We start from the raw sequence: 12,672 nt of genomic DNA, 5'->3' as shown, positions 1-12,672 counted from the left end.
TCTATTTATGGCAAATCATACACTTGCCATATGGCATGGGAACTGTAGCAGCAATACATATTTCCTCTCAAAATAAGAAAATTCACTTAAGTTAAAAAAAAAGTTTGGAGGAGGCCATTTAAAGGAACACGAGTAACAATGAAGGTGGACTTGCTGCTAGGATCCACCGTGAAAGTGACAAATGAAACAAAAGGTTTAGGAAATGTTGATCGAATCCTAATCCAGTTTTCTCACTGCCCAGACCAGAAAGCCCAAAAAACAACGGATAAGATTCTTCCAACGTGAGACAGCAAGTCAGACACAGCTGGGCTGGGAAACCAGGTATCCTGGGAACAGGCAAGCATCTCACTTCCAGAATTCCATGCTAGCTCTGTGTGTCCAGAGCTTCTCCAGCTACGGTCTGCTAGTGGACAGTGAACTTCACTGATGATAGTGACCTTCACAGCTATGGAGTGACCATCCATGAGAGTGATGGTTCATCCCGTTAGCTCGATGGGATTCGGAATCACCATGGAAACATACCTCTTGGTGTGCCTATGAAAAAGTTTAATTAAGGAGGGAAGACTCACCCTGAGTCATGGAGGGCATGAACTTGGGTTCCTGACTGAATAAGAAGGAAAAGAAAGCAAAGCCAAGCTGATCACCAATATTTATCTCTTTCTGCTTCCTGACCATGGATATAACATGACCAGCTGCTTCCCATGCCTGCTACCATGGGTGGATGTTACCCTGAAGCTGTGAGCCGAAATAAACCCTTCCTTCTTTCAGTTTCTTCTGTTGGGTACTTAGTCACAGCAAGAGGAGTAAGGACTAATGGTGAGCAAAGTCAAAACAGGCCCAAAGCCATCCCTGTGTATCAACTCCCTCCGTCACACCGAGCTCATGATGCTCAAAGCTGTTCTGGACCCAGGTGTGAGTGGACTTTGGGGACAAGAAGACCATGCAAGGTTAGTTATGCTCATCTCCCAACTCTCCTTGGCCTACTTGTAGGTGCTCCTTCCATAGTCTGGACCCCCAAGTGTCTGGAGATGCTTTTAGATGTGTCCTGGTGTCCAAAAGGACTCTGTGGACTGGGCCAATAACACTCCAGTGAAAACACAAATACATCTGTTTCCAGAGGAAAAAGCTCAGGCAAATAGCTAATGCGCCTCCTCATAGGGTCTAGCTCCACACAACGAAAATGTGTTTTTTTTTTCCTCTACCTTTTAATATAACAGTATTTGGGAAAATGAATGGAAAAGGAATGGCAGAGTTTGCAATCCAGTCACGTGAGTGACTAATTAGAGGGCTCTGGTTCTCCCAGGACACTGGCTTGTATTAATTCAAAGTGTGACCTGTTTATTTTATAAGGCCAGGAAGAAGCCTTACCACCTAGAAAGCCAATGTGGCAATTAAATTAGAGTCACTAGAGTCTGCCTGAGGTAACTTATGAAAAAGGGCTTTGTAAACGACAGAAAACAGAAGTGACCTCTGTGAGGGTGTCCCTGCTGCCCCCAATTAGGACTCCTAATGGCTTGCCACAGGTGAGCACGGGTCTAGTTAAGGGAGTGCCTGGCAGAGGGCAAAGGGCACTGGAGCCGGAGCCGTGCTGTGAAGCCTAACTCCGCACCTGGCCGATTCTTCTCTCTGTGAATCTGCAAGCCTTCCCCGTTCATGGCTGGGGTGCACTGGCCCAAGGGCGGCTGCGTGCGATGTGGCAAGGGGGGCTGAGGAGAAGGAGGAAGAAAGAACAGCCTTTGAGTTTTACCTTTGACTGGGATCTTAAGGTTTGAAGTTGGGTGCCAGGCACTGTAGTCGGTGCAGGAGCCCCATTGTGGCCATAGCTGGACTCCACGAGCTTGGAGTTGGAGCAGGGAAGAAGACACGTGCAGAAGCATGACACCCCCCCCCCCAAATGGCAGTACAACAAAATGTATTTGGCATCATCCCAGCATTTGGGTGGCTGGGGCAGGAAGGTATCAAGTTCAAGACCAACCCAGGTTATAATGAGAAACAAAGCAAATCAAATCAAACAACTAACTGACATGAAACTTGGAGTCGTGTGTGTGTGTGTGTGTGCGTGTGTGTGTGTGTGTGATGTTGGGTGCCTTCCTGCATTGCTCTCAACTTCTTTTCATATATGTATGCACATATATATATATTTGAGAGAGGAGAGAGAGAGAGAGAGACAGGGAGAATGGGTGTGCTCGCTGCAAACCTTTGTGCATCTGGCTTATGTGGGTCCTGGGGAACTGAACCTGGGTCCTTTGGCTTTGTAGGCAAGGGCCTTAACGGCTAAGCCATCTCTCCAGACCTCCAGCTTCCTTTCTTGAGACAGGTTCTCTCTCATTGAACTGGCTCATTAAGACAGTCAGCAACCCAGGATCCTCCTGCTTCTGCCTTCACAGTTCTGGGATTTTAGGTGCATGTCACCATGTCCAGTATTTAGGTGGACAATGGGAAATCAAACTCGGGTCCTCATGCTTGGACCACAGGAATTTTACTGACCAAGTCACCTCCTCAGCCCCCATTTTTAATCCCCACTGACAACTATTTAATTGCAGAAATTGTGATGCATTTGATCGCACAGTGGTGAGAGTTTCAGGAAGAAACCAGAAGATGGACTCTATTTTCTTTGTGAAATCTGAAACTGTTAGATCTCAAAAGACATCTGATTCTGAGGGTTTGTTTAAGGAATTTTTGACCCCATAACTTATTTTATAGGATTTCTCTGCTTAGAACATCCTTCATGCTCATCTCTCTGAAAAACACCCATAACCATTTAAAATGTCATCAGGAACAAATGAAGAAAGGAAGAACTCATGTGTTTTGCTAGCAGGAGCAAGGAAATTGGCTTCCCCACACAGCTAGTGAGTGTTGTAAGAATTTATTTGTCAACAAGGGTCTTTTGATAAAAGGGAGTTGGCAGAAGTGGTGAACACAATTGCCTGAAAACTTGACACATTCCTATGTCCTTCCCTCAATGCTCCAGTGCTCCATTGGAAGTTGTCAGGGCATAACAGAAGGTTCCATGAAGTTTATGGTGAAGGGAGAAAAAAACCTTCATTGGACAATTTCCTCCAGAGTTAGGAACTGGGAACAGGCATCATTTGCCTTCTGGCTTTACAAATTCACTTAAGAGGACCTGGGTAGACTCCTGTTTCCCACTCCCGAGGGACTCTGGGCAGGTTCTAACTTAAGTTGGATTTTTTTGTTTTGTTTTGTTTTGTTTTGTTGAGGCTTAAGAAAACACTTTTGGAAGGAGCTTGAATACATGGCAGCGGTTTCCCATTTAGAAAGAAAAATAAACACTCCTCCACTGGATTGGAAGTCAAAACAAAATAATCCCAGCTGCTTAAGACCTGAGAAAGTCAATGAAACTGCCACAAAACCATGATTCTGACCAGTGAGGCATTTTCTAAGGTAACACGGGCAGGGCCTGGGCTTGGGGGTGTAAGTATGGGAAGCAAGGATGCAGCTAGGGCTTAGCTTTCAGGGTATACAACATTTCCTAGATAGGGTATCAGGTCTGTTTCAGCTCTGGAAGTTTTGAAGTCCTCATGAAAACTCACGGGAAAGATTCCATGTGCCAGTCAGTCCTGGAGTCCAAACCTGGCTCTCTCACTTAGAAGCTGTGTGATTTAGAGGTAGTTATTAACCTTGTTTTGGAGCCAAAACTAAGCCTAACACAGGCCACAGGATAGATCAGAGGAGATAAGAAGAGTTAATGCTTCCATGAGATAATGTGACTTTCACATTTTGGGTGCTTCATAAAGGTTTGTGAGGTGGTTACAGGAATCCAGCACCTGGGATCCTTTCTTGCTTCCTTCCCTCTTTCCTTCTTTCTTTCTTCCTCTCTCTCTTTCTTTCTTCCTTCTTTTCTCATTCTCTTTTTTTCTTTCTTTCTCTCTCTCTCTCTCTTTCTTTCTTCCCTCCTTCCTTCCTTCCTCTCTCTCTCTCTTTCTTCCCCCTTCCTTCCTTCCTTCCTTCCTTCCTTCCTTCCTTCCTTCCTTCCTTCCTTCCTTCCTTCCTTCCTTCCTGCCTCTCTCTCTCTCTCTCATTCTTTTATAGCTTTTCTGTGGTGGAATTCCTCTTATCTTTTCCAGTCTACTAAGGAGGAGACAGAAATCATGACTGTGGTATCGGAAACAAACAAACAACAACAACAACAACAAAAAAAAATAGAAAAGAAAAAGAAAACAAAAGAAAGAAATAAGCCCTGGAAAGAACACTTGGTTTTGAATCTTGTCTTGCAGAGGGATCATGAGCAAGACTAGGTCCTCTCTCAACCTCACTTTCGCAAACAGTGACGTGCAGATAGCCTGACGCGCAAGGAGTGCAAAGCTGAGGAAGGTAGGACCCCCACACCGAAGACACTCGTTAGGGTCGTGGTCTTCCACCTGCTCCCCCCTCCAGTATGGTTTGAGAGACTCTCACTGCCTTCTCGGAGCTCTTCAGCCCCTGACCCTCTTACACACTACACCCAGGTTTCTGAAGCCCCTTTCCTTTCGAATTCAGATGAGCGCAGTTCATGAAACATTTGCTATTTATTCTGGGACGTTTCTATGGGCTCGGGACAAGCATCTGCTTAATCCCAGCCACTTCCCGAGCTTCTCAACTGTGACCAGTTGATATTTTGGCAAAATCTTTCTCTGTGCACACCCGTGACTGTTGGGCGAGTGCCCTTGGGGGAGGATTAGGAGTGTGATAACAGAAAGAGCTCCCCTCCTTTCTTTTCTTTTCTGCAAGGACAATGAGCTCCCGGGAGATGCCCCACGCTTCTCTCTGCACTTTACATGGGGATTTTCTCAGACCTGAGGCCTGCCAGCCCCGGGTCCCAGGCCTGGCTAGGCTGACACAGCTGAGGCGAGCTTCCAGCTAGAGCTGGGCTGAGTTGGAGAAGGCTGGTTCCAAGGGGTCAGATCCCAGGGGTGGGAAGACAGGAAATTTCTTTTGGGGGCACCACAGGGCACCCTTTATCATTTAAAGCACATCCTGAGTAAGGCAGCAAGTTGCTCTGCTTAGGGTAAGCCACGTGGACCTCCTCCTCTCCTCCACACACGCTGCTGGAGATCCATCTGGGGCTCCACCTCTGACTTTCATCACTAACATCCAGCTTTGTCATTTAAAAACCGTCACACACAACCCTGGCAGGCTTTTCCCACCTCACAGATGATCTAAGGTGTTAGGGACCGTGCCCAAGGTAGCACTTCGTGAATCCCTCTCTGTGGCTTGTGTTCTTTACTCATCAAGTCAGTAATTCATTAGATGGACACTGAATAGGGATTATTTGTGAAACCATGCACCAAACTGTTAAAAGTAGCTATTTCTGGAATATGGATTGCATGAAAGCTTGACACTTTTGGGATTATCGGAAAGTCAACAAGCATCCTTACTTTTTTCATAATTAGCAGAAACCATGAGATAATTCCATTGAAATATATATTCCCCTTTTTCCATTTATAAAAAAATACAAATAGAACTTGATAAACATTGGCTGGGCCCACAGTGCAGCAGGACTCGCTTGCTATCACTTGTTAGTTCATACCAGCACTAGTAGATCCTTTGGGCTTCAGACAGTAGGTAAGACACAGCCAAGGACTGAGGGGAGTTGGGCTCTCATGACCCCCAACCCCAGAGCAGCAGACCAAACAGGACCCAGACTCCCCTTCAGCACATAGGACGTACTTACTGAAAAAGAGCAAGGAGTAGGGAAGAAATCCAAAGTGTGTCACGGCCCTTGGGGAACTGGAGAGAAGAGGAGCAGAACTGAGCAGAAAGCTATAGGCCAAAGGCCGCTCATGTTCCGTATTCTCTCCTCACCCTGCCAAACAATGATGTGCTACAGCCCCTCAGCCTCCAGCTCCAGAGAGCGCAACAAGCCACTGCTCTGGGTCAGTTCTTAGCAAAGGAGGAAGGCAATAAAGAACTTTCATTCCTTGCCTTCTCACTTACCTGCAAGCCTGTTTACGCAGAAATGAACAAAGAACACACACACACATACACACATGCACACACACACACATAAACATATATATATATATACATGATACACAATTCATATCTATACACATAAATGTTCTTTTCAACCTCCACAGAGCTCAAGAAGGCTACCTGTGGGGGGCGTGATCAGCACCACAGGACACCCACTCAGTAAAATCAGAGCACTTCAGAGCCAGTTCTAAGACTGGCAAGGTAGGGAAACTGAGGCCTGGAGTGGAAGAGTGATTTTTTTTTTTTCTCAATGGACAAATAGTCAGTAACCACAGAGTTGGATCTGAAATCCAGGTCTCTTAACTCCCAGCCAGAGATTCCTACTTCTGTCCTGTCTGAGGACGCCCTGGCTCTAAGGGAGCACAAAGAAAACGGGGTCCTGAGGTTGGCTGGAGCTTGACCGTAAAGAACACAGGGCCCGACATTCTCTCTGATGAGAACTAGCAAAGCTGGAGATATCTGGACAGGAGAGGCTGCAGAGGCTGGGAGGGGTCCTAGCTAGGGAATGGAAAGCCCCCCCCCTTCCTTGGTGTGTGTGTATGAGAGTGAGTGTGTGTGTGTTTCTCTACTGAGGCCTTCCACATTCTTCTGAGGTGCTTATTTAGGACCCAGGTTCCCAAGTTTAAAAGGAGAAGGTGGGGAGGGGGTCAGGCTCCCAGCCACCCCTCCCCAGGTTCTCTGCACATGTTGTCCCTCTGCCCAGAACACACGTGGGTATTAGTGGCCTGGCTCATGACCCATTCTTCCCCACCATACAGGAGTCATTTTCTAGTCCCCGCAGGCAGTGTTGAGGCTTCCCCAGTCACCTCATCACCCACCATGCTGGGCTGTGTCCTTCCTTATCAGCTTCAGTTGCCACAGTCTATTCCTGAGAGAAGAGAAGGCCTCTGGCATTTCTTTCAGCATGCCAAGTGCTCAAGTACTGGGAGCGAGTGTGTGGGGAGATTTCAAAGAGACGCTTGTATGTCCCCTAAAGGGAAGCGGCATGTGACAGGGACCAGCACTAGAATTTGCTAAACCCCTTCTTTGTCCGAGGCCGTGCCATGGGCACTCATCAGGAACCCACCCTGGGCACAAGGAAACAAGCTTGGAGAGGCGGGTGAGACGAGCCCAGAGCCCCAGGCAGCCCAACTTCGACTTGGCACTGAGCTGTGTGGTTCCACAGCCCACGGACCTTGCCTTATGCTTCCCCGAATCTCAGCCTCTGTTTCCAGGATCCAGCCTGGAATTCAGCTCCACACAGGCACTTTAAATAAACGCTTGCCAAGCCAACACAACCTGCAGTGGCATTTGTGGGAAAAGGCTCATCTCTCCTCTTAGAGTCAGGAAATCTTGGGGCCGGTTACGGCGATTCTCTAGTCTCCGTTTAGAGGCTTGAACGCCCAGCAAGCCATCCTTGCACAGGAGTGGGGCTGGTCTCTGCTGCACATAGAGGAGGGTGAGCGGCCTCTAGTCTCACAGCAGTACATCAGGGCTAAACCTGGCCAGCCTGAGGATTTTCACCACACCCCCTAGCTCTGCCCTCCACAGGTAAGGTAGAAGGCTGAGAAAAAGAATCCCAGCAATGACTCTTGCGCAGCCAGACTGGGTTATGCCGCTGTCTGGGGACTCCAGGGCCCTCTGCTTCCCAGCTGCGAAAGTTGCGAACATTCAGAGCCAGCCCAAGCTTCGGGTAATAGACCCCTTCTCTCAGTGTCCCCCTTGTTACTGAGGCACTTCTGATAGGAGACTCCTGGTAAAGATATGAAGAGGATCCAACGAAGCAACAGGTGACGGTGGCTGGCACAGTCCCTGGCACGCAGCAGGAAGCCAGTCAGCGCGACGTGCATCGCCACCTACGCCCCATGTGGGTCTTCATCTGATTTACAACCTGTCTCTCCCTGATGCCTGTCTCCTGCTTGGTGTCTGTGCATCTCTGCCCCGTGCATCTGCCTGCTGATGGCCGCCACGGTGGTGGGGACCACGGCGGTGTCCTCCCCGGAGGGGCCCGAGGCAGGAGCAGCCCAAGGGCATGGACTCCGCGAGCCCACCATGCATCAGGTCCCTCCGCCCCTGCAAACTGCCTGAGCGAGCAGGCATCATAACCATCATCACCGCCAATGCAAGGAAATCAAAGAAACAAACCCACAAAAGTTTGCAAGAGAGAGAGAGAGAGACAGAAAGAGGCACTTACCGTTTGCTGCGACCCCCAGGCTTGCAGAGCCACTTTTAACTAAGAATGAATTAGGGACAAACTCTTCCTCAGAGTCTGAGTCCGGGGTTGGTTGGGCCACACCGTTGCCTAGCAACCGCCTCTGGCTCTCATTGGCCGGAGGGGAGGGGGGGCGGGGAGGGGGACTGCTCAATAGGGGTTGATGAAGCGGATGAACAATGCAAGGGAGCACCTGCGGACCACAAAGACACAGACAGAAAAAAAAATAATGAAAATTGGTTTCAAGGCACACAGGGAAGGGAAGGGAGCAAAATAAAACACGCATCAACGGGGGAGGGGGCTCCCGACATTGCGTGGTGATGTACTGCACGCGTGGACCAGGCTGCGCCTCCGCAGGAAAAAGTTGGTGGGAACTCCCGGAGAACCGCGCACGGCTCGCACAAGGCACCTCGGAAACACAGGGTTCTTTTTTTTTTTTTTTTTTTTTGCCTGTTCTTTGAAAGTTGCTGAGAAACGTGGGGGGTCTGCTGCTCACTGAGCTGTTAGACCTCAGGCAGCTGCCCGTCTGCGAGCTGCTATGGCCTCCCTGTCAAATGAGCAGCCAGGACTGGGCCACAGCTGAACCCTAGTGCAGGCCACTGGGTGATGTCACTGAACTGCAATGATGTTCTTATTAGTGAGATTTTAATCCGACATGCCTGCAACAAGCCCTGGGCCTCATAAAAGGTAGAGAGAACTGGAAAAAATGATCTAAGGCTCTCCTCCACCTTTGGCATTCTAGGATTTCAACACACCGGTGGTGTACTTTTCTAAGAATCTAATGTTTTATGGGTCTGAAATCCTGACATTCTCGGAAAGTTGTGAAGCAAGGGTTATAGCAGGCTTGTTGGTTTCCTCGCTGAAAGTGCCAACATTCTATAACGTGAGGAAGACACCAGCATTTTGTGAGTTTCAAAATGCAATGCATCGGTAAGTCTGATTTCGAGTTTGTAATGCAATCTAGGTCTAAGGTCCCAGCTTCTTACAGATCCATCAACTCCCAGCTCTTTAGGGGGCGGAGGTGATGTCTTGGGGACCTGACCTTTGAGCTCGTACTGTTCCCAATCATCTCTGATTCACCTTTCTACACGTGCAGTACATCACGTACAAGAGGCACATAAGCACAAACATGTAAAAGTATACAGTACAACACAGTGCACCACTTGGCAGCCAGGGCTGCTCACTTCTCCTGCTTGGACCAGTAGAAGGTGTGTAACACAATTATATCCATCCAGCTTTCAAAGGGGCCGAATCTTCGGAAGTTTGAGGCAGCCCAGACAGGCCATCAGAAGATCAGGCCGGGCTCTAAATGGGCATGTGTGTGTGTGTGGGGGGTGTAGCTTACTTCTGATTGACTGGGGGTAAAGAAAAAGTTGTTTGTGGTCTGTCTACATAACAGAGGTCCACTACGTTCACAGCCACCATATCCTGCAGTATTTTGCAGGTTCTGTGACCTCAATGTTAACTAACTCCTGAGATTATTTAACTGTGTGTGACATTTTGTAGAATTACTGTGTCACTGGACTGGCTCATTTTACAAATTCAATGAGGAAACTGGAGGCATCAGGGATGGATAACATTCTTTGAGTAGCTTCTCCTTCTGGATTTTGGTTTCTTTACTGAAAACTTTGGGTTACGATACGCCTGTCCAGACCAATAGTGTTGATTCATCATGAGAGTCTTCCCTGCCACCACTTACCAGAGAGCACGACGGGACTCAGCATGTATTTGGATCGACCTCAGATCCCCATCTGATCATTGGCTATGTGTGCAATGGTCTATGACTGTGCCTTATATTAAAGTCTTTGGTACATCTTGGGGAGCATGGTGCACCTTTAGAGTGGTCTTTGGAGTGTAATAGAACAGAAATTTGCACATTACCCTACTTCCAGTCACTATTTGCAAGATGTTTATCCCTCTGCACCCTATCTTTTATGCGGGTGTTGTCAGTACTAGGGATTATCTATGTGAACATGCAGTATGCTTGAGTGTGTAGGAACCTAGAGTCAGTGCTTATTAAATGAAGAAACAAACAATTACTCCATCAAAAACCCCATTCATGACTCCTGCGATCCCAGTTTTGGAAAGATTTTTGTCTTCCAGGCCACATTTATTAAGGAAATACGTATTCATTTCCTCATCTGTTAACCAAAGACATCTTTTAATCTCCAATCAGAACTTCTGGCAAGCTTGAGACAACCAGGGTCATAACATGCTGGTATTCTAGTGTTTTCAGACCAAAGCTGAGAAACCTGATACATGTTGCAGGGTGCTTGCTACAGCCTCTTCCTCAGAGAAACTCAAGGCTCATCAAGTAAAAATATTCTGGAGCTCAGTAAATTGCTCATCATAAACTTCAGGGATCCTCAGTTGAGTCCAACCCTATGCCTCTCACTTGGGCCTCATGCCTGTCGCTGCTCCCTTCCTTCCTTGCCTGCCTCCCTCTCTCCCTTTCTTCCTCCTTCCCTTCCTCCAAGCCTTCAGCGCCTCCTCTGTGTTTTGGAATTACTCGGCATGTACTTCACTAATGGGAAGATTCTAATAAGGTGTTAGGCCCTCAGTACATTTAGGAAGTTTCTGTGAGGTGCAGACATTGCTGGAAAAATATGTGCTCATCCCCTGAATCTCATTTGTTGGCAGCTTTTAATCCCAGTGATCTCCAAGGTCAGGCACATGGACTAGTTTCCCAGAATGCAAGAAAATATTTATGTCTTAAATTCACATTTTTCAAGTTGCTACATGGTTCAATATGCTTATAAGGCACAGCACAGGGGCATTTGAAATGCATGGATGGAAATGCTTGTCGACCTGTTTGGTGTGGGCAAAAGCAGGGAGGGGTGCTGACAGTTGGAGCCTGCACTTGAAATCTAAGTCTAATACTTGCTAGTGCAGCTCCGGGCCTACTTCCTTATGCCTCACTTTCCTCCTTTGAATGATGGAGATCGGGGTGGGGGATAGGAGAGTGCACTCTTATTTTTTTTTTTTTTTTTTGTGGAGGAGGTTGCTTTAGGAATAAAAGGAAATCACACAAGAGAAGATTGTGTTTCTGCCAGTAAACACCTCATAAACTGTAGATGTTGCTGTGTCTGTGTGTCTGCACAAAGAAGGGCACTATCTTTGGATTCTCTGTGTGTGTACTTGCATGTGCATGCATGCACCCGCAGCATGTGCATGTGTGCATGAATATGTGTGTACATGTGGGTCTACACGTATATACTGGTGTGTGCACATGTGTGTGAGTGTGCAAGGCAGAGGCTGATATTGTGGGCGTCTTCCTCAATCACTCTGTATTGAGGCCTCTCGTTGAACTTGGAGCTCACCAGTTCAACTTGATTAACCAGCCAGTAAGCCACAGGGATCCTCCTCCTACCTGTGCCTCCAAAGTGATGGGACTGTGGGCATGTACTTCCATATCTGGCTTTTCCATGGGTGCTGGGGATCTGAACCCAGGTGCTTGTGTTTGTGTGGCAAGCACTTTTCCCATTGAGCCTTCTCCCCAGTCTCTCACTCCTTTTCCTCCCTCCCTTCTTCCCTCCCCTACGGAGCTGTGGATGGTTGCAAAAGTATAGTGAACATCGATTCATCACAGGCATTTCTTAAAGATCCGCGGTTAAGGTTGGAAGGTGAGAAGTATGATGAGAGACTGAGCACCAAAGAACTGATGGGAGGGAGGCAGGACAGCATGTGCGGGGTTTAAGGAGGGCAGGGGTGGGCATGTCAGAGTAGCATGACACCCAGTGCAAGGCAAGGAGGCTGGGGTTCCCTTCAACTGGAGGACCTGAAGAATGCTCCATGGAGCCATGGGAGAAAACCTGACAATCTAGGTTGATCATGCGTTCTAGTTTGTGAGGGACAGCTCTGATTTGAACCTGTTATTCTGCATTGATGATGGAAAGCACTCAGTATTGTGCATGGATAATTCCTCCTATAGTCACCCGCTGTAGGGCAGCGAGGGCCGGATTCTGTTCTACACCAGACACTACTGTCTGTGGCCAGGAAGAGGAGCCAAGAGGTCTGGGCACAGGGTCAATAAAGCGCTTCACGATCACAGCAAGTCCTCCTGCCTCTCTACTGCCCGAGTTGCCTCTAAGGTTCTTTGAGGGGCCAACATTCCTCAAGATGGAAGCAAGGGTACTCTACACCTCACAGACTTGTTCAGAGGATTGACGGAGACAACAGAAAATGTACAGAGTATAAATGGCTTTACTTACAATAAAAAAAGAATTCAGGTCTGGAGAGATGGCATAGTGATTAAGGTACTTGTCTTCAAAGCCTAAGGACCCGGGTTCGCTTCCCCAGAACTCGCATAAGCCAGATGCACAAAGTGGTGCATGTGTCTGGAGGTCTTTTACAGTGGCTGGAGGTCCTGACATGCCCATTCTCTCTCTCTTTCCCAAATAAACAAATACAATATTTTTTAAAAAATCAGAGTCTTTCAAAATAGGAGATGCACATAAAATTCTTATAGAAGAATTTATATAAAGGATAGGAAAAAAAATGGCTAAAAT

General features: G+C 47.7%; 1 protein-coding gene across 1 annotated transcript in view; it reads right to left on the bottom strand.

Moving 5' to 3' along the window:
- The window catches only part of Tenm4 (teneurin transmembrane protein 4), a 1,065,388-nt gene that overhangs the window by 301,421 nt on the left and 751,295 nt on the right, over nt 1–12,672 (bottom strand). Inside the window, 2 exon segments of the mRNA XM_045144966.1 lie at nt 8,147–8,297; nt 8,299–8,357. Of these exon segments, the coding sequence (XP_045000901.1) occupies nt 8,147–8,297; nt 8,299–8,357 (210 nt within the window).

Source organism: Jaculus jaculus, chromosome 3 (assembly GCF_020740685.1).
Source record: "Jaculus jaculus isolate mJacJac1 chromosome 3, mJacJac1.mat.Y.cur, whole genome shotgun sequence".
In the NCBI taxonomy this organism is placed as follows: Eukaryota; Metazoa; Chordata; class Mammalia; order Rodentia; family Dipodidae; genus Jaculus; species Jaculus jaculus.
This window is presented reverse-complemented; position numbering and strand designations above follow the sequence as displayed.